This window comes from Sapajus apella, unplaced genomic scaffold (genome assembly GCF_009761245.1).
Source record: "Sapajus apella isolate SASKATOON/1434 unplaced genomic scaffold, GSC_monkey_1.0 scaffold14, whole genome shotgun sequence".
NCBI classification, from domain to species: Eukaryota; Metazoa; Chordata; class Mammalia; order Primates; family Cebidae; genus Sapajus; species Sapajus apella.
Genome location: NW_022436954.1, coordinates 35,757,559 through 35,779,876, shown reverse-complemented (window position 1 = coordinate 35,779,876; position 22,318 = coordinate 35,757,559). Strand labels below are relative to the sequence as shown.

General features: G+C 36.9%; 1 protein-coding gene across 2 annotated transcripts in view; it reads right to left on the bottom strand.

Moving 5' to 3' along the window:
- Window positions 1–6,050: 6,050 nt before the first annotated feature.
- The window catches only part of SLC5A12 (solute carrier family 5 member 12), a 57,205-nt gene continuing 40,937 nt past the window's right edge, over window positions 6,051–22,318 (bottom strand). For both annotated transcript variants that reach the window (XM_032283710.1, XM_032283709.1), the window contains exons 10-15: window positions 21,172–21,239; window positions 17,289–17,375; window positions 14,662–14,828; window positions 12,386–12,489; window positions 8,652–8,779; window positions 6,051–6,516 (exon numbers count right to left, since the gene is read on the bottom strand). In XM_032283710.1, coding sequence (XP_032139601.1) covers window positions 6,367–6,516; window positions 8,652–8,779; window positions 12,386–12,489; window positions 14,662–14,828; window positions 17,289–17,375; window positions 21,172–21,239 — 704 coding nt within the window. In that variant the 3' untranslated portion in view covers window positions 6,051–6,366. The remainder of the gene's footprint in view (window positions 6,517–8,651; window positions 8,780–12,385; window positions 12,490–14,661; window positions 14,829–17,288; window positions 17,376–21,171; window positions 21,240–22,318) is intronic.

Sequence of the window (22,318 nt, the reverse complement as noted above, 5' to 3'; positions counted from 1 at the left end):
TTAATAATACTGCCATCACATATACGCCCTTTCTCTTCTTCACACTTATGCTGGCTCTGTAAATCACCATCAAAATCTCTTTGGGACCAGATTTTAGCATAGATACAGTGCATGCTAAGGAAGTAGGACATGCAGGAACACCATAGCCAACTGTCAGAAAGAGGCTACCTATTTGCCCATTGCTTTTTTTGACCTGATGGTCAAAATGGAAAATCCAGGTGGCCTGCAAAGTTGCTTAACTGATATGGCTTGACTGACTAGCCTGTCAACTGGGGGCACATTAACATAAGCCCAGGTTCTGTGTGTTGTGTGTGGGTGTGCACACACACACTTGTGTCTTTTCTTTTCGTATAAGAAACAGTGAGCACTTACTATCTTTGAAATATGCTCAACTCAGTCCTACTATGGTGACCAGATATTTCCACTCCGTTACCCCTCAAAACATGGTATTAAAATGGGCTCTGGGTATAGTTCTAGGTTTCGTCCAGGAAATCAGTTAATATCTTAACCTCATTCCTGGTATTATTAGTGGCTCAGAGAGAACCTTTTAGGGGTGGCCTGAACAACCCAGTTTCTGATGAAAAGCCAAGCATTTCCCTACAGGCATTTCTATTCCAAATGGAATATGATAACAATACATAGTCCAAAGGAAATATTAATTGGGCTTTAGCTTGAATCATTGATCAGCCCAGGCTTCTGCTAGCTAGGATTGATATCTTTGTAATGGTGATAAGTTACCTTCAATTGAATTTGCCATCTGGCTTCATCTGAAAAACCACACCCATGATCACATTTGATGGCTTTCTTTTTCCTAGAGAACACAAATATTCTAGCCACTGCATCCTAGCCATATCCACATTAAGTTATCTTTTTTAGGAAAGTAACATGAAACAAACATTGATGAAACAAACATGAAACAAACAAACAAGAAAAATGTTGCATATTTAAGACCACTTCGAATATCTGGTACTATCAAAGTCTACCCTCAAAGAGAAACCTGTAAGTTAGTCCACTTCTACTGCTTTATGATTGTATCAGTGTGTACTTCTGGAAAATTCTCTCCAGAGAAAGCCTCTTTTACATACAGCCAGTCCAAAGTGGAAGTCTTGATTATACCAGATAGTCAGTTATGTGGGCTCTGCTTTACATCTTTCTCTAAGAAGGAAAGAAATGAGATTTTCCGGCATAGATCTACATTGACTTCCTCAGAGTGGTTTTTTTTTTTTTTTTTTAATCTTAATTCTTTTTGTGTGGAAAAAGCAATGTCTCTTCCCTTTTTATTTTTCAAAAGGGAAGAGACATTTTCTTATATTATTAGTTGAAACACAGAACTTTATGAGATCTATTTAGATACTCCCCCAAAACCAATTGCCATGTAGGTGGCTAGCCCCATGTGCTACTCAAACTGCCTCAGTACCATTATAATTATTTTGAATTGCATGTTGATACATGAAATTCAACCCTTCCCATAAACTCTTCAAGTGAAATTAAATATCTTTCCAACAAGTAATATGAACAGACTTTTCTACTGATCTTTACCCAGTGTATTTTTCTCTCTCTGGTGAGAAAAGAGAAATTGAGTGGCAGAAAAACCGGATAGCAAAGATAATTGTGGAAGCAATGTTTTGAAGATGATAAAAGCAATTTAGAGACTTTCTACCCATGTAAAAATGTCTACTTAATAGATTCTACTTCAGTATCTGCTGTGCACACACCCTGCCTTCTTTCTGGCTGAAAAACCACAATGTAGTTCATCTGTTAACACTCAGAAGAAATTAAGGTTTTTTGTTCCCTTGTCTATGTTATGATTTATGAAGCTAAATCTAGTAAGCTCAGATTTTGGTGAAAAGCCTAACTAAAGAAGAAACATCCTCATTTTCATTTCCAGTATTGAAGATGAAAATACACTTAAAAGGATATGTAATTTTATCTTCCTAATATTATGTCCATTGACCTGTATGTTGTTATTTTTCAAGTAGGAAAGAGCTACTGGAATTCTATAATTGAAAAGGGACTTCGGGGATGGCCAGAAGAGACAGAGAGGATTTCTCCAATCTTTATTATTCTCAATAGGAGAAATTATGTTGCAATCATATAGTCATCCAGATGATTATAAGTATTGATTTTATTGTTCCTTTTACTCCCTACAGTTCCCCTGCAAATCTTAAATATATATATATAAACTATATACTGTGTATTGCTGTCAATAAACATTCCTTCCAAATTCTTAAATTCTAAAGCCAGTTTAAGGAAGCTTTGCTCTGTTGAGAAAAACTGAACCAATTTTTAAGGTGACCTATTAGCATTCTTGGAAGTAGTTAACATAAAGGTATACAAACATTTATCAAGTATATTCCAAATCAGTCAATAATGTTATTTACAAATTCAGCCTGCTTATATTATACCATACTGCAAATAAGTGATTTGAGGGTTGCTAACTTATTTTTTATATGGCAGTTACATTAGGACATTAAATAAATAATTATGTGAAACTACTCTTAGCCTTTTAAATGTGTCAAAAGCAGATTCTGTAACACCTGTGCACACACTTGCTTTAGCAACTTAGGACACAGATGAATTGTTTCTGGAAATCCCTGAGGATAATTTCCACAAAAGATATCACCATTATTTATTGCTTTTCTTGATGTATAGTAAACTACTTTTTTAAGTTATAAACACCTTTTGATGTTTATTTCTGTGTTATGTGTGTGGGTATGTCCTAGCCCATGGGTAAACTAAATATTATAGGCATTATCCAAAACATCAAAAAGGAAGTCGTGTTATATTCTATGAATAACCTTTTTTTGGCATATGCTTACTTGGTCACCTGGTAGACCTGCCTTAATCTGTAAGGTTTTAACCTTATAAAACCTTTATAAATCTTTATAAAATGTTTATAAAAATATTTTAGAATAGATGATTATCTTCCATTCTACTCCTAACCCTGTAGAAAATATTCACATTGATAAGTCCAGAACACTTAAATCAGAAATTCATTTTAAAAGATTATTTAAATAATTATATACAAATTACTTATCTATACTTGTTTATGGGTATTCTAATTTTAACTAGTTGTATAAACAGCATTAGGTTTAGATGTATTCTAGGACTATAAAATTAAAAAGCTGTATGAGATTTTGAAAATATAAAAACATCACATTAATTGTCCAACTGATGTACTTAAGTATCATTATTAATGAACATCTCGCTCCACAGGGTAATATTATTTTTCTAATTTGTGATGACAGCCTGACACTTCAAGTAAGGTTGTGATTAAGAAGTTAAATACTTATGAGCTTAACTCTGTCTTCTGAATATGGCTAATATTTGAAACACCAAAGTATAATATTGGAAAACTGGGCTTGTGAATGTTTGTTATTTACATAAGTATTTGCAAATCCACATTGATTTACGCAGGAGATTAAATGATGAATAAACTAAGATTTTAAAAGTCTTTTTCCAAATTACCTATATTTCTGTCAGAACATGTTTTTAAACCTAAGTCATTTGACTCCATTTCCTCACCTCAGTCATAAGCTATTGTAGTTATTATTCCAAGTGATGACAAAGAGAATGTCAGTCATCAAAATGAAATCATTCAGAATGAGTGAAAGAAGCATTGAGGTAATTCTGTTCCATTTTTACCAATATCTGTGGTTGTGCTTTAAAGGTACAGTGGTGAGTATCAAGTCTGGCACATTTTAGGACCCTCTAAACCTTATCATTCCCACAAGTTTAACCCTCTTCCATGGTATGGACTGAACTTGTCACTGGACTGTGTTTGTACTGCACCAGTGGCCTTGGCATGACTCTGGGCTGCCGTTCCTAGGAAGAGCCTGAGAGGAGTAGATTCACTAGCTGAATCTATTGACTCTGCACTTCATAGTTCCCTTCTGCTTCACCACACAACAAACATTGCTTTCATAAACTGTGAAGACAGTTTCCCGTAGATTCCCATCTGCTCCCTACCTGAAACCCTAGATTTATGCATGTTTGTTCAATTAAGAAGAATGGGGGGGAGTCTTTACATTGACCTCTAAAATCTCTTGAAATGTCATCTCCTAATGCTATAAATTTCATAAGAGAAGGCAGAGATATTTTTATAATAATAGTTGCATCTTCCAGATGTATGGCATTTTGATAACACTCCAGGTAAGAGAATTAGGGACTGTAAAAGAACAAACATCCTGAAAACTTTCTCAGAAAGGTACTGATCTAGTGAAATCTCTTTAGAAAAATTTACGAGTAAAATGAAAAATTGCATGGTATATTTTGATTTTATCCTGTCCTAAGTGGAAGTTCACAATCCTTACGTATTCCAAATCATATTCACATATATATGTATACATATGTATATATGTACACACATATATAATGCCTACAATTAACTTATTCCCATCCTCAGAATTACTATTTTTTATTCATTTTTTTCTCTCTCCCTTTTTTCTTTCCTTTCTCGCTCTCTCTCTCTCTCTGTCTCTCTTTCTCTCTCCCCTTCTTTCTTTCTCTCTTCTTTCCCTAAGATATTTATAAAGCCAATTTAGTTTGGCTCAGATTCCAATATTCCCAAAATATATATATTGTAATTAATAAGTGTCACAATTTGGAAAATCATTGCACCTCTCAATTTGCAAATTCTTAGATCAACAGCTTAATTAGCCTTGCCAGACTTCAAAAAAATGTTTCTAGAAGATCTGTTCCTTCTCATTTTCAGATATTTTTCCAAATGTGTCCCTTTTCGACCCTTATTCTCTTTCTCCAAATGTATTTTTTTCTCATTTCTCTTCTAAACTGCAGCCCAGTACCTTCTTTCTCTTTCTCCATTATCCTTTTCTATTTGAGTGGAGGGAGAGAAGGCAAGGATTGGGCTCTGGTTGATAAACTTGTTTGAATTCCTCCATTTATTTGTCTGTCTTTCTATCTTCTCTAATAATAAATATTGGTAATTTTTTTTGTATTGCATGCTTCTTTCAAGGCTTTCTCTTTTGAGAAATATTTAAAGCAACCTTTGGAGCTACTTATTCTTGTCTATTTGGACCATTTCTTCTTATTTTGCTAACACACTGTTTCTAGGCCTTTTGCTCCTATCTGGCCACCAAAATAAATATCTGACACCTGCCCTAATATAGGTGACTCTCAGATACAGCTTTGTTTTTTATTATCTGTCCTCTGACTTAGCCCCTGTGATGCAGTGGTTCTTTTACCTTTTCAGAACTTCAATTATTCACTTCTTCAAAAAAATCTTTCACTGCTCCTTCATTTGTCAACTCATCTTTTAATTGGTAATACGCTCATTCTCAAGAACTTTAAAAATTATTTTCTCGAAACCTACGAAGTTCTCCACTTCTGTTACCTTACCCTGGTGGAGTGAGTTGAGCTTGCTCATATGAGCTGAATGAGCAGAGTACAAGTCTTGTGGACAATGCATTTTGTCCAAAGAACTCTATGGCTAGTGAAATCTCCTATGGTCAGGTACCATATTTCCAAGGTTCTTTTACCAAATTCTATCCTAACAACTTTCTATGGGACATTCCTTTTCCTTTTACCTAGCCCTGGAAAAAGACTCCAGACTTCTTCTCAAGCACTGGGGCAATTTTTCATTGTAAAGTAATAGGAAGAAGAAATACTGCATGGTCAGAACAAAAAGAGCAGAGTTTTTAGTTATAACTTCTCCCACTAAGCAGACATACTTCTCTTCTTCTGTGCTTAGCTGATTTTTTTTTTTTTTTAATGTTTGGTCAGGACACCTAATGACTGGAATGACTGGAAAAGGACCTAACAGTGGCAGTGAAGGGATGTTAATAGTAGTTGTGTGCCAATTGCAGCTACAGGATGGGAGATGGGTGGCATAAAATATGTCTACATGTATGTGAGGTATGAGGTCGGGGGTGGATGTCATTCCTGTTTTATCCATCATGCTAGAAAAGCATTAAACATGCATATTCCTGTTTGCCATTCTGCCTCTAAACTCCAAGATATTTTGATGGTCAAAAAATGACTAAAATGAAAAACCTGAAATTTCATATGACACCAAACAAAGAGACTTTGAATTCTTGAATGGTGATGAAATCCAGTTCTCATTTATTCAATAAGGAAATAGTAAAGGACATAAGGAGCAAGCTGGTTTTTTTTCTCTGAAAGTTGGAGTCTTTCAAAGAATACCCTGGGAAACAGTCATTTTGCATGTAGTTATAAATAAGTACAAATAGGCACTGGACATCCCTACCTCCATGGCAACTATACATGCCTGCTAACCAATAGGCAAGAAGTATGTGGAGTCTCTGTGTGTGTATATATGTGTGTGTGTGAATGTGTGTGTGTGTGTGTGCATGTAGAGTGGGTGTGTGCATTCATACAGGTATTGCCTTAGAAATGGGTAATCTCAAAAGCCATATTGTTGTAGCTTTTATCCTTGGGATCATAGCCTGGAACATGTACCAGGCTTTCTCGCCTCAGTCCGTTTGGTAAGACAGATTGAGCCCCTTGTTTCCAGTTACCGCCATTCTCAAGATTTTCCTGAGGAAAATGGAAAGACACATATTAGCAAGATAGCCTTGATGTATTCCAAATTAACCTGAGAGAATCTTGCTTAGGCCTTAACATCAAAAAATTATATGTAAGTACAAAAGAAACATAAACCACTTTGCCCTAAGACATTCTCTAACTGATAATTTTGATAATCCATGTAAGGTACTATTTCTAGTGATAACAACAGCAAAAAGAACAATTTATTGAGGATGTGTAGTATGTCTTGTGTTGCATGAAGAAATTTATACATCTGTCATTTAACACAGCAATCCTGTGAGGTAGTAGTATTACCTTATAAGGAGAGACATAAGTCTCAGATAGGGATGGCCCCCTTTCTATCTGGGAATAGGAGGCCCTCTTAATAATAACAGGGACACCTATATGTATATTCCCCTGGATGCTAATCAACATTATTTTTTTGGCAAAGGAGCCCAATAGTGACACAAGGAGTGTCCCCTCCCATTCAACATAGCCTTGAGAACAGAAGCTGCCTGCATGAATTCATTATTTATTCCAGGAAATTCTGTCTTCCTGAATCTGCAAACCAGTAAGTAACTTGATCCATTGCTTCTACAACCTCCTCAAAATTCATTTATACAAACAGTCTGCTTAACCAGCTACCTTCTCAGCAAAATAAATTGGCCATCTGGATAAATAGCTGTTTTCTCAAAAGTATAGATTGTTCAATGAAGCAAACTCCTTGCTTGTCAAGCCACTGTTTAATTATCAAAACTGACTTTAGGACCCTCACCTGACTATGTTTTCCAATTTTAAATTCTCACATCATAGTTTTGCCCAGTTCCAATAAGAAATCTGAATTGAAAGATCTACCTTAAGTCACTTAGGAGAGAATCCTATAAGTGTCTGCACCTTACTTTGGTATTCTGAGCCTCTCTGTCAACGTGGTGCCCTCCCCTCCTGCCATAAGTACTAAACTCAGCTTTAGGTGATATACATGCTATTCTGCTGTTTTCTAGAGAGGAGAGCAATGGACACCTCAGAAATATTTGCCACGATATGGGTTAGGAGTCCATCTCCTAAAGTCCTAAAAGAATAAAATATCTGGGACTAAAAGTGAATATAAGTTTAAACTAAAAAGAAAAACACAACAATAACAACAAACCACTTCTGCCCTTAATCAAGCTGGGAAGACAGACGCTGATAATGCCAGCTGCTCCCAAGGTCTGGCAGTTATCAAATGCCAAAACAACCCTTTGAGTAACCATTGCTCTCTTACCAATTCTGCCCCAGATAGCTTTGCAGTCATTTTCTACTTCCCATAGACCCCTTTAAGAATCCTTCAGTGGGAACCCAAACCTTATAAAAGACATGTTCTTCCTCCCTCTCGTTGAGGGTGGCATTCCCCAGTTCCTCTGGAGTACCCTGTCTTGCTGCATCAAGTTAGTAAGTCCAATTTTATCTAACTACAGGATCTTTCTGGTGGTCTTTGGCTGATGAAGCCTTAATAGTACTTCGACAGTGTCTCTAGTACTGCCTGACCTAAACACACTTCTTTTTCCTGGAATAAGGAGAGCTGGGGAGTTAGAGAGTTAGGTGCATCTTGCTGCTGCTTTGCCTGTACATTCTCACCATGACCTTGTTTTACATTTATATCCCATGGAACTAGAAATGCTGTATCCATGTTGCTCTGTGTAGTTTCCCCCACCACCCGCCCAGTTTTCAGATTTAAAAAAAAAAAAGCTGAAATTAAGGAGTTAAATAATTTACCCAAGGAATGTAGGACATGGAACCAGGATTAATCCCAGGACAGTCTAAGTCCATGCTATGAACTGTTACAGGAGAATGTGCCTTCAATTTGTTTTTTTTTCTATTCACTTTGATATTTTCCTAGAATTTACCTTCGCAGAGGTTAAAACAAACTTTGAAAACTGACTACTTGCAATGCCAGTAATTCAGCTCCAAGGCACTTTTACCTATCAACCTATTTATGTGCTTAAAAGCTGATTAGCTGAGGTAACTCTGAAGTTGAAACCCAAATTCTTTCAAGTTCTAACATTCACCGCCTTCCCTTTCCAGTGCATCTTTGCAGCCAGTTCAAGTGGGCAAAACCAGGAATCCCTCTGAGTACATACACATTTTTAGAAGCTCAAACATCAGCTCACCTGCTCTATCACACTGTCATGCTGAACTCCACACCAGCATAGTCTTTTGTACTTCTTAGACCAAAAGCAACATAAATTACCAACTGGTCTAATTAACAGTGGTTGAATATCCTCACCTCTTTGGTAACCTATTAACAAAAGAACAAATAGATTAGATGGTTGCAGGCCACCAGTCTTTCTTTACAGATCTAAACATTATCAACTTGAGATTACTTTTTAAAATAAGGGTGAAAACAGGACTGAGTGGTTAAGTAACAGAAATTGGTTAACTGCAGAAAGGGGCAGGAGTTTGTTTTTAAATATCAACAAATTGTCAGGTCAGATAAGCTCATGAATGTAGCATTAAACAGAGACAACCTATTTATTTTTAAATATCTATCATGGAAAGTCCTACCAGTACGCTTTTTCGGCCAGTGGAGTGGTTAGCAGTAATTATGCAATTTCTTCCTTTAAAAAAAGCTCTTGACTTTTAGCTAAACCAGACATATTAATATTTAAGATCATCTAAGTCCGTATTTATAAAACTAGAAAGAGTATTTTTTTGTTCCTTCTTTTGTTTCACCGTAACCTCCTGAATAAGCAATACCCTCATGTTCCTCCCAGCTACTTTAAACATTCCTCACACCTCCTCATGCCTCACACCTCCTTTTCTTTTCCTTGAAACATACCTGTTCAATGTCCTATATCTTCAAATCCTGCTGTGGAACAAGAATCTAATTGATATTCAAACTAACATGTAAAGGCCAATGATTTTGCTCCCCCCAGAACTTACGCAAATTTTTAAGTCATAAAGACTATTCACTAATACCCAATCTTATCCAATTATAGTTATTAGTCCCATAGTCAGTGTAATGTAAAAATCCCTAGATGGGGAGTGGATTAGCGGTTACACCATTGATAAACATTTTTTTAAGCGCCAGATACTGTGCCAATCCACAAATTTTTCTCAAATTATTTTCTTGAGACACACACCCACAAAAGGAAATGTTTGGTTGGTTAGTTGTTTGAGACAAAGTCTCACTCTATTGCCCAGGCTGGAATGCAGTGGCATGATCTTGGCTCACTGCAACCTCCACCTTCCGGGTTCAAGTGATTCTACTGCCTCAGCCTCTGGAGTAGCTGGGACTACAGGCATGTGCCACCATAGCTGGCTAATTGTTTGTATTTTTAGTAGAGATTGGGTTTCACCATGTTAGCCAGGTTAGCCTAGAATTCCTGACCTCAGGTGATCTGCCTGCCTCAACCTCCCAAAGTGCTGGAATTACAGGCATGAGCCATTGTGCCTGGTCAAAAATACAGATTTTTTAAATTCTAAATTTGAGGTTTAAATAATGTATTCCCTAGGATTACATCACCCTGTCAAAAGACATTTGACCACATAGAATTTTACTAGTGTCAATAATAATATTTATCAATTACTGAGTGTATTCTACATACTGAGCACATTCTACACAAATTATCACTAATCCCTATAAATAGGTAGGCATTGTTATTCTTATTTCATGAATGAGAAAATGATAAACTTTTCTGTGAGCTGATAAATGATGAAGCATATGTTTAGTTAAGCATACATGATCTTAGAGTCTGTAACCCTCCATTTGCCTTAATGTGTGTATGTGTGAGTGGCAGAGGAGGAGTTGAAAAACCTCAGAGTCCTATCCAAGGGCAACTCTGAATCAGAAGAATTTAATTTGGGACAAAGTCATTTCCAGGGTTTCAAACAGAGAAGAGTTTTGTCTCTGAATGAACCACAATAGTATCAAACACTACAACAAATAATGTAGATCTATTGTCACTTAAGAGCAGGTCCTGAGATTTGCTAAGAAGGGCAGGACTCTAATTCATTTGGATTTAGATTCTGTTTCCTTCCAGAAAAAGATAATATTGCCTTTTGGAGATAGTAAATGGTAAAACAAAGTATAGGGCTATAATTCTCACAAGTAGGAAAGTTAAAAATGATAATGAAATTCAAATTCTCAAATCAGAATTTCTGCATTTGCCTTCAATTGTGGATTTATCATCTCTTTCATAGCAAGACCTTGGGGATTTGGCATCAGTAGCTGTTGAGAAAATTGTTTGAAACCAAGTTCATCAAGAAACTACAGGACTGTGAACATATTATGTAAGAAAAGAGAAGGTCAAAGGGGATGAGATCATTTCCTGTAGACAAGTGGGTTTTTCCTAAGGAAAAAGAAAGTTCATGCTTGCAGAGGAAATGTCACTAGGTGTATAGTAACTTGGGGTGGGTTGGAGAGAAGTTCCCCTTCCTCTGGGCCGAAGCAACTCTATGCCAAAGTACCGACTCCATGAGCAGAGTGCAACCTAAAATCTCTTTCCTACATGGTCCCTCTATTGAGCATAAGCCCCAAAACTCTCAGCAGAAGTCCTGAGTACAAGATATAGGCTTAAGTTGAAAGTCAGGAAAGCCAGGTTAGGAATGGAAAGGACATAAAATTTCAGAAACCTAGGAAAAAAGAGACGGTCTATAAAGTTTCAGCAGAAAGAATGGCATGAGTGTGTATGTATGTATGTGTGAGTATGTGTTACAAAAAAGAGAGAGAGACTGCAATAAGGTAGATTACATCCAAGAATCAGAAATTAGAATGGTATCAAATTTCGCCACAGCAAACTGAAAGCTAGAATACAATTGAGCTATATCACATAATTACATAGAGCTACACAATTCCTGACAATTTATAAAGTAGTGTGCTAAATTTCTCTGATGACATGAATGATCTAATACAAACATTAACTTTTTTTTATGTTAAGAAATAGATAGTAAATATTTTAGGTGTTGCTGGCCAAAGGATTTTTGTTGCCACTATTCAACTCTGCCTTTGTAGAGTGAAACCAACCATAGTCAAGAGCAAATAAATGGGCAAGCTTTGTTTATAGAAAAGTTAAAAAAAAAAAACAGTTAGTAGGCCAGATTTAACCATAGCATATAAAACCATAATCTAAAATATAAAATAATAGACTCATAACTAAAGACTTTATATCTGAGACATGCAGCTTTATGGTAAATGAGAAAAATATAGTAAAATTCAGATAACTATGAACTACTATACACTGAAAAACAGAGTAGCATTAATCTATACATACTGTCCTGATAATGGGATCTTTGGGTCACTTGATAAATCAACAACGGTAGTTGTATTTGAGTTAGGAAATAGTATTTTCATTCCACATATCTACAAAGGAAAAATTTTAAAAAAATAACTTTCAGCCACCCAGCAGAATTTTATCAGTAAAAATGAAGAATTTAAAGTGTATCTTGGGCCAAGATCTCCTTTCAGAAGCTGATGCAAAAAAATGATCAATGATATAAACTTTCTGGAGTTGCTAATCCACATAGACATAACTCTATGTGTCAACATGTATGAGTAACATACATAGCATATCTTTGAGGTGCCATATTTTATCTGGAAGAAGCATAATTGAAGACACCACCTATTAGCACCAAATAAGACCAAGATAAAATATGACACCAGGAGAACAGGCTCACAAAAGGCCCTTGTCCTTCCTTACTGACCCTATTCTACATTTAAACATTATAAGACTTTCTTTAAAAGATTCAGTAGGTATTACAGAAGATTTGTTAAAGCCCCTAAGTGAGCAGACCTGAGGGTATCAGATTAGCACTAAGGCCTCATTTGGAAGACAACCAGCCAGTCCACCAATGCATGCACTAACCCATGTTTTCTTTAGTTCCAAAGTGAGGAATTATAACCAACCTGTTATGAGGCTGATGATTACTCCAGCAGCAATGCATCCTAGGCAGCCCACTGCACTGTAGTAAAGGTAGGAGATCGAGTACCAGGTATCAGCTATTGCAGGTCTGTGGAGAACAGCACATGTCACCAATTCCATGCATTCTAAAGACCCACAGTAATGTAGAGGACTGCTCAGGATTCATTTTAGGGCCTGGCATCTCAAAAGCCTAAAGCATAACTTTTTATCATTTAAAAATTATATTTAGAGAAGATGTGTTTTGCATTCCAATCCATCCAATTCATCCCTCAATTACAAATATAACAATATATGTACTGAATTATAAGTATTACAGTGAGGATTGTGTCTTTCATTCCATTTGTATTATTTATTCTTCAGACATTTATTAAGCCCAGATTTAGTGCCAGGAATTGTGACAGGTATTAGTGATATAAAGATGAGAAAGCCACAAAATCTACATATAGGAGCTAATAGACACACATAAAATGGGTTGGTTTGCCTGAGTAGAAAAAGTATTAAAGATTTTGGTATCCTTCAGAGAAAGTATCAAATTCAGACTAATGTGTAAGATGATACCTCATTTTGAGAGAACAATTATTAGTTAATCAAGCAAAGAGGGTACCTAGGGACAGGAACTAGCATTCCAAGAAAAGAATACAGTAACTATATGCAGAAGAGAAGAATCAACATGGTTTATGGGGAACTATAGCTAGGTTTAAATTATCTGATATAAAATTTATGGAAAGAAAATAAAACTCAAAGGCAAATGGAAGCAAGATAATGGAGTGCCCATTTGGAACCTAAGTCAAAATGAATTTTATGGAACAATGAGGGACACTACTATGGCTCTTGAAAGATAAACAGATTTTAGGAGAGTAGAAATGCACACTAAAAGACATTCCTACAAAGAGAATAGCTTGATTAAGGACTCAAATGTAGGAAAGAGTGGGATCGGCATAAGGTAGAAGAGAAGGAACAGAATTCAGAGTAGGAGGAAAAGAATGGTTAATAACATTAACAAACATTAAAATCACAGGAAGGTTTTAATTTTGGCAGATATTTAGCTCCAGGATAAAAAGTCTGTGTTTTATTCCACAAGCATACGAATCATTGAAGTCATCTCCATGTGGTAGTAATGAGTTCAGGAAGGTGCTTCAGAAAAACTAAATCTAGTGACTGCTTGGATAGAATGGATTGTGTTAGAAAAGAAGAGAAGATAGAAAATTGGAGTAATTAAGCAATACAAATAAGATCATTTCACTTTTCTGGACTTTGTGAAGACGAGACTAGTCTCAAAATTGACAAAGACAATGGAGAGGAGAAGATATGCCGGGCCGAGAGAGATTTTCATAAATGTAATTTGCCATATTATCTGGCCAGTTTGAGAAGGCTGGACTCAAAGGGAATGAGCCAGTACAGGGAGGTATTGATGATAATCAGAAAGGGACTAATAAAAATGAGGTACTTCTCTGAATACACAAAAACCACAAATCCTATATTTCTAGACTTGCTGTTACATACAATTAGAATGTGAGAATGAACATTTATTAAAGTCATGTATAGTGCTACTTGCTAAATATATGTAATCTTATCTCATTTGATTCTCTCAAAAATGAAGCATAGTAGGTGCTAATACCCTCATTTTTTTTCAGTCAAGGGCTCTGAGAATTCAAGAAGTTACAAATTACTAACTTGTCCAAAGATACAGAGGGAATAAATGGTAAAACCAAAATCCAAACCCAGGTATTTCAGATTTCAAAGTCCACAATCTTCTCTCTACACCATACTATCTGATGTATTTTGATATTTTTGTCACCTACCCCACTCAGAAGTAGAACGGGAAATCCTTTGTTAAACCCTGTGTCCATACTGCATGGTTTAGAACCCATAGGTTCACAGCAGTGCTCCTAACTCAGCATGCCCGTAAGCATTATCCTCATTGCTCAAAAACTTCTTCTTCTCAGTTTTATTCTTTTGAGACATTATGTTCCTCATACTCAATCACCTGTCTTTCAACCCTCCAGTGTTTTTTGTGTTTTGTATTCATATCTCCAATGAACTCTTTCACCAAATTCATTTTTGTATGTCTCAATACAAGGGAATGGACATCTGCAGAAAGCTGCAGCCCTGCATGGCACTCTTCAGTGCTGGATACTTCCCAGAGTGAGTCTCATAAGAGAGCCACATGTCTCATCAGACTTATCTCTGAAGAGTGCACCTCCCTCTTGCTGGGTGACCCACTCTCTGGGACTTAGTGCCGTCTTAAAAATCAGCATACCTGCTGGATAGTACTGGAGGCCCTGTTGCTGTCACATTTGATTTGATACATTGGTCTGTTGATAGAGGCAAAGGCCATGTCTTAGAGGCTGGTGCAGGGTAAATGAAAGCCCCAATGGCCACCCAAAATGACAAGATGATTCCAGTAAGAAGACCTCCTAGTGCACCCTGGATGAAGAAGAAAAAAGTTAATGGGAAATTTGACAAAGGTGTCTATTGAAAGAATAATGAGATGAGGAGTTCTATGCCTTAGAGATCCTGGCTGTCCTTCTCAAATCTTGGCTACATGTTTTGGAAACAGTCTACTCAAACTGCCTTCACCTCAACTCCCATAATGCAGGTTTATTAAGGACTATTTTGTTCTTTAATTGAAGACAATAGATAATTTCATGGTGATCATTAGATTTCTAGCAATATTTTTTTTTCTCCTTAGAGTTTCTTTCTTTTACTACTTAAAAAGCTGCTGAAACCTCATTCCTCATTGGAATACTTTCAGAGGTTATGGAAAACTTCATATGTTGGAGATGATGCAGTCATTTTGGTTATTGACAGCTTTTATACAGAAATTATTACTCCTATCTCTCTTCCCAAGAACTCTGACCGAGTCCCCTGACTGCCTAGTTTGGATATTTTTTTGTTTGAGTCTGAATACTAGCAAATGCATTTAATAGTCTTGTCATTTAAGGTTTATATTTCTTAATAAATAGTGAAAAGTCAAAGAGCAGTTTCTCTTGTAGAGGAGGCAGAGCAACCTAACAGAGATTAGGACCACTAGAAGATATCATCTGATGCTCTGGTCTGTACTGGGTAGCTGAGCCTTCTCAGTCAGAGAAAACAAACCTGCTGGCTTCTCTAGTTGTTCAGAAAAAACAAAAGAGACCTCGGTAAGAGTTCCAGAATTCTTTCTCCATTATTGTTTGAAGAAACTAAATCAATGTGTGTGATTTGAATACTTGTGCTTTGGTCTAAACTAGTGGTCTGTACATTTCTAATATAAAAGACAGACAATACATATTTTAGGTTTTGTGAGTCATGTGGTATCTGTCACAACTACTCGGGTCTTATAGCATGTAAGCAACTATAGACAATATCCAAACAGAAGAGCCTGGCTGTGTTTTAGTAAAACTTCATTTATGGGCACTGAAATTAGTATTTGATATAATATTTATGTGCCAGAAATATTATTCTTTTGACATTTTTTTCCAACCATTTAAAAATGTCAAAACCATTTTTAGCTTGAAAGCCATACCAAACACAGGGGGCAGCTAGATTTGGCTTGACGCGTATCTTTTGCTTGCCCCTGGCCTATCAGTAAAGGGCAGATGGATTTCAACTGGAGGGCTAACCCTGGTTGACCTATAATAGCTAGCTGGAAAGCCATGTTAAGACAGATTCTGAGGTTGTAGCCACATTCTGTGGCAAGGAGAGCCATGATTGCTTAGTAGGATCAGCCATGGCCATTGATGAGGGGAAAGGTAACGAAAATGTATAATATTTACTATACTTTAGTAAATATCTAGGCAGAGGATATGTCTTAGAGGCTGGTGGGGGGTAAATGAAGGCCCCAGCGGTTGCCCAAAATGACAAGGTGATTTCAATGAGAAATCAATGTGGTTTTCCTGATCAAATAGAAAAAACTACTAACATAGATAATAAATTAATGTTTACAGTGCACTAAGATCTTATATAGCTAGCTCCTACTTTTTGTGGCTAGGATATTGTCTTCTCTCACATTATCTTCCCAAAGAAACAATATTCTTGTCAACCCCAATATCAGACAAGTGATTAAGACTGCTTGCAAAGTGCTGCAAATACCAGAATGTTTGCTATCAATCAATCTCTTTATCTGGCCCCAGAAGATTTATCTAGAAGAGAGGTAAATAGGGATCAGGTAGCCACAGAGACCTAATCAGGTATACTATCTGACAGAGACTTTATGGAATACCCTATAGTATATACATAAATAAGTGTAAAGTTAAGCTTTCTGGAATCTAAAAACTTTCTTGAAATACGTGCATGTAAGTGTGCATGCACATGGCAATAAGTGAAAAATGGCAATTTTGCTAGATTGAGAAAATTCTGCTATTTTAAATATTTTAAAAGTACGGTTATACTGTTTCTCCAAATAATTAGTTTGCCAGAGCAGCAAAATGAAGATCCAGCTGTCAGAACCCAAGTTTGTCCCTTCTCCCTTACATAAATTAGTTAATTAATTTAATAAAGTTAATTATAAATCTAGGTAGCTATACACAGAAAACAATGAATTTCACATTTATAAATATGAATTTTCAAAATTGTGTTTCAACAAAACTATTCTTGAGTTCAATATCTATTTTACAGTTAATGTTGTGGCTCTTTAATTTAGAGAAGACTTAATTTAACCTTAAAGAGTAAGCTTTGATGTCAGGATATATCCTAGTTCATGACTATCTCTTTTCTTTTTTCATTTCTATTCCCAGAAAGACATCACTGAAGTCAGAGATAGGTAGGCTAAAAGCTCTGTTTAATTCTACTGTGGATTCTTTCCCTCGCAAAGACAAATAGTTTTCCAAACAGGGGTAAGAGAAGAAAGAAAATGGCTGGGCCAGTTTTGACTGGGAATTGTGAAGAGGGCTGTGTGATCCTTACCTTCCAGTTCACAAAAGGGAACAAGATTCCCAGAGAGAATAAACCTAGCATTGGTCCCCCGCACATGCCATGAATGCTGAGGGCCGCCTGTGGAACAAAAGCAGACAGATGAACCCCTCACTCAAGTACATCTGTTACTTCCTGGCATCATCCCTCTCTTAGACCTGGGACAAAATTGGGTTCTAGTTCTGACTGTGCCATTTTTAATTACATGCTTTCTATAAGTCACTTCTGAATTCTGGCCTCAATGATAAGCACGATATTTATGTGTATGTGTGTCGGTATGTGTGTGTATGTTTGCATAGTAGAAAAGCAGGCAACCTGAATTTAGTTTCAAGTTCAAGCTGAAAATCATTGAACTTCAGAGTCTTTTTTCTCTATAAAAAAATAAGGTCATAGAACCAAGGGTACTTCAAATCACCCCCAGCTGTAATGCAAGTTCTTTTATCCAGAAAGATGGATTGTAATGCATGATTGGTTTCCTCACATATATTCTTAACAAAATGGAGGCAGATGAGAGTAAAGCCTTCCTTCTTCCCCAAGCATTGATACTTAAGCTAATATTCTTGGCTTTTTCTCTGCTAATAGCATTAATTCACAGTTTCTAGGGTTGCTGAATTTGAAAGCTAATTTATTAGTGATGACATAGGAGAGTCAGTAAGTTAGTAAAGGTAATTTTATCTTCCCCCGTGGGAAAAATATTTGACAATGTCTTAAAGTCACTAGCCATCATGCCTCAGAACAAAAATGCCTTCACATGATTAAAAAAAAGTGAGAGGGGTGGGGAGGGGAATTCAAGAGTTCCTGGATTTAAAACTATGTATATTTCTGTAGTGTACAAAGGCAAACTAATTTTAATTTTTACCTTTCTTTTTGCTTATATTAAGCATGTTTAATCAGAGGAAGACTTGTAGCTCATCTAATTCAGCCTTCTCATCAATGCCCAAATCCCTTCTAAGCTACTCATGCAAGTACAGGACGATAGCTTTGTGCATTGGGGTTAGGGTGGCCTTTGAAGCTTGGGCAGGATATTTTACCTTGCTATGCCTTACCTTCCTCACGTATCACATGGGTACACTAATATTTGCTTCCCATTTGGGGCCAATGTGGAATCCAAGAAAAACACAGAATAATGTCTGAGGACTAGGGAGCACATAAAGGCCCCAAAATGTTGACTACTACTAATATTATCTTTTTATTACTTCTCTTACCTGCTCTATTAGGGAGCTCCAATCCCTGAGGCATGCCATTTGATTGCTGGACCGTTATGATAGCTAGAAAGTTTTTTCTCAAGTTGACATTCAAATGTGCCTAGAAGTCATTAACAGCTCTTAGTAGAATTAGCTGATAATCATTAGGAAAGCAGCATATTGGATAGAACAACGTTTCTCAAAGGAAGCTTGGCAAATCACTAACTGATCTTCACTGCTGCTATTTGACCGCAGCCCCTCCGGCTCCTCCACTCTCCACCCCATTGTGCTTCTGTGGTCACATGTTTCAAGTGAAACAGGTTTCCTTACTACAGGATTGTTTGGAGCTTTCAATATGCCCCTGTATCATGTGGATTTTGGAGAGTGGAATGCAGGGTGCCGTGTACTCCAAAATCTTCTGACTGTGGAAATTTTCTTTCTTGGAGCATGTCACAGGATGAGGCTTTCCAGAACATATTTTCTAAAGTCTTAAACTAAAGCATTGAAAAGGTCTTTGTTTAAGGGACTTAAGCTGCCCCACCCTCACCCCCAGCACCACCCATAAACACATACGATAGGTACCGGGTGGTTTTGGAAACACGAAGCGAAACTAAACCTGGCTTTGTACCTCATCCCTTTACTTGGGTTCTTGTCTTCTTCCAATATGTAAAATCTGAATATGAATGTTGTGCCATTAAATTCAATTTAGTAAGGCTGTTTGGAAAATTAAATAAGGGAATTATAGTTGACTTTTTTTGCTCATCAAAGTCAGATGTGTTCAGAGAAATGAGTGGACCACCTTAGAGACAAATACCTCTCCTAGGAAACGAGGGGTCATGGTTTTCATTTCTTGCCTATCAGCATCTCTTAAACTACATGGCATACATTTTAACCAATCAAGAAGGTGGGTCCAGTCTATTCATCTGAACTAAGGCAGGTGGATGAATGTGTCACTCACAACTGTCTCCTCACTACAAGAATCATTTTCCGCCAGTCTTTGGAGGAGTCTTTGCCTATCTGGATCCCCTCATACTTCAATTGCAGGGAAGTTTACAATACAAATATCTCTGGAAGAAAACAATTTAGTGACTCAAATCATCACCAGTTGGACATGATGATACCTTCTTAAGAGTAAATACTGATTGTGGGGCACAAGTCATCAGAGGTGACTTGAAAACATAGGTTCCATGAATAGAAAAATAAACCTAAAACAAGTGCCTGAGATCACTAAGACAAACCTCACCACCTTGCCACTTCTACTGTGTAGATGAGTATATATCAGAGTGCTTCAAACATTATGAAGGGTTTACAAAGCAACTCTGAAAAAACAGTATGTTAACAGTTTATTAGAAATGTCACCATGTTTCCAGTGCCACAAGTTCTTTTATGTAGACAAGTGAATTATTCTATCACTTAACTCTCCCAGATTTGTTCCCTAAATCCTAAAATGGAAATATGAAAGTTATCTAACTAGTCATTGGAAGGATCAAATAAGTTACACTGCTCTGAGAATTAGAAGGCATTCTATAAACATTAATGATCACTATTCACTCACTGTGACTCATATCTTCATTTGAAAAACATTTTTGAAAACGTATGCCATAATAAGAAACTCTTAAATGATGTTCAGATTACACAAGGCTGGATGTGGTGGCTCACATCTGTAATCCCAGCACACTGGGAGGCTGAAGCCAGTGGATCAGTTGAAGTCAGGAGTTCAGGACCAGTCTGGCAAATATGGCAAAACTCCATCTCTACTAAAAATACAAAAATCAACTGGCACCTGTAATCCCAGCTACTGGGGAGGCTAAGGTAGGAGAATCATTTGAACCTGGGAGGCAGAGGTTGCAGTGAGCCAAGATTGCACTATAGAGCAAGACTCTGTCTCAAAAAAACAAATACAAAAACAAAACCCCACAAAGACAAAAGGGGCCTGAGAGAATCGGAGTAGAATCTGAAGATGTGCTTATCTGATGCTGCTTTGTGAGTTGAGCAACATGGGAAATGGAGATCAGTTGCTCAAGAGACTTGGGTCATAAACCTAGCTTTGCCTCTAACTGTAAGAACTTGAACAGGATACTTTCACTTTTTTTCTGTAATCACCTACAAAATGAAGGTGTTGAAACAGAGTATCCATAAGGCTCCTTCTAGCACTGATATTTTATGGAACGGGGAATTCTGAGTTCAGCTTGGATGATAGGTAGAGGTGAGTAGATATCCCAGGTCTACCACTCTTTAATTATATAACTTTGAGACAGTTACTTCTTAGTTTCTTCATCTAGTTTCTTCTTCTGGAAAATTAGTACATTAATTATGCTACCTTTAAGAGAAGTGATGAAGATTAAATGAAATAATACATTTAGGACTCTGCCTAGAATATAGTGTTACATAAATGTTAGATAAATGTTAATTATTATTGTTTTTACTATTATTATCACCACTTCTATATCAAGATAATAAATTCTCAAATGTGAATTTTTAGGAGTTTCTAATTTTATTTCACTATCCCATCACTAGTTTTAATAGTTTCCCCTTCTGAAAGTGATTTTGGTTAATATTTTACATGTATTTTTAATTTGGAGCTGGTATTATTAAATGTCAGCCTTTGGATCTTGCAGGAAGAGGCAAGACATTAGAAGAGAGTGGGGGGAATTTGCTGTGAAATCAAATGTGTCTTTTCCTTCTTTTGTTACCTGCACAACACCTCCCATGACAGATGCAGCCACAGCCATAGATGTACACATCACACCAAATAAGAGACCTGAAAAAAAGAAAGAAAAATTACAACCATAATTTCCTGAGGGATTCCTGACTTCAAGGGATTCCTTGAGTCCCCAGTCAGAACTTTCTTTGATGCCAGCCCTTTGCAAAGGGATCTCGGCACGGATTGCCCTCCCCATTCAGCCATCATCCGCCCCAAGAGAGGCATTTAGGAAGTCTCCCTACCAAGGAGAAGTTTCAGTGACCTGCTTCCTCAGGTTCAGGTGAAATGAACTTGTATGCAGCCTCAAGGGTTTTCCTTCTAAGCGTCTAGAAAAAATCTGTTATATGGAAACAACATGAAAATGTGGGAAAGATCCAGACTAATCTAGACTAAATTGGTGGAAGCTAATTCCAGGGCAACCACCCTCCAGCAGGAAGCTGAAAAATAAGCTACTAATTCCAGGTTTCCAATAGTTTTCCATCTTAACAATGGTTAAATAATGTGTACACATTCTACCTAACAGGTTTTGCACATCTGGAAAGTTTTTCTGATTCTTCCCTTTGGTGCTTTATTTGTATTATCCTTATGGTCCTTAGATATATTACATAATGATATGTTTCCATATCACCATAAGGGCCTTCAGAGTATGGTGTTCTGGTATCACAAAAGCTCACTAAATGAATCACTATGTTTTAGTCATCTTTTTAAAATAATGTCTTTTTTTTTTTTTTTTTTTTTTTTTTTGAGACAGTGTCTCTCTCTATGGCCCAGGCTGGAGGACAGTGATGCAATCTCGGCTCACTGCAACCCCCACTTCCTGGGTTCAAGTGATTCTCCTGCCTCAGCCTCCCAAGTAGCTGGGACTGCAGACGTGCACCACCATGCCTGGATATTTTTAGTAGAGACAGGGTTTCACCATATTGGCCAGGCTGGTCTCAAACTCCTGACCTCGTAATCCTCCTGCCTTGGCCTCCCAAAGGGCTGGGAATAATGCCTTCTTTTAAACCATCTTTTAAAGAGTCATTGTTTTATATATATCTTTGTTTAAAAATCATCTCAAGAGTACCCTGAAATCCAATAATAACACATAAATTAAATAATAGAAGGATAGGCAAAAAGTAGCAGATAGACAGAGA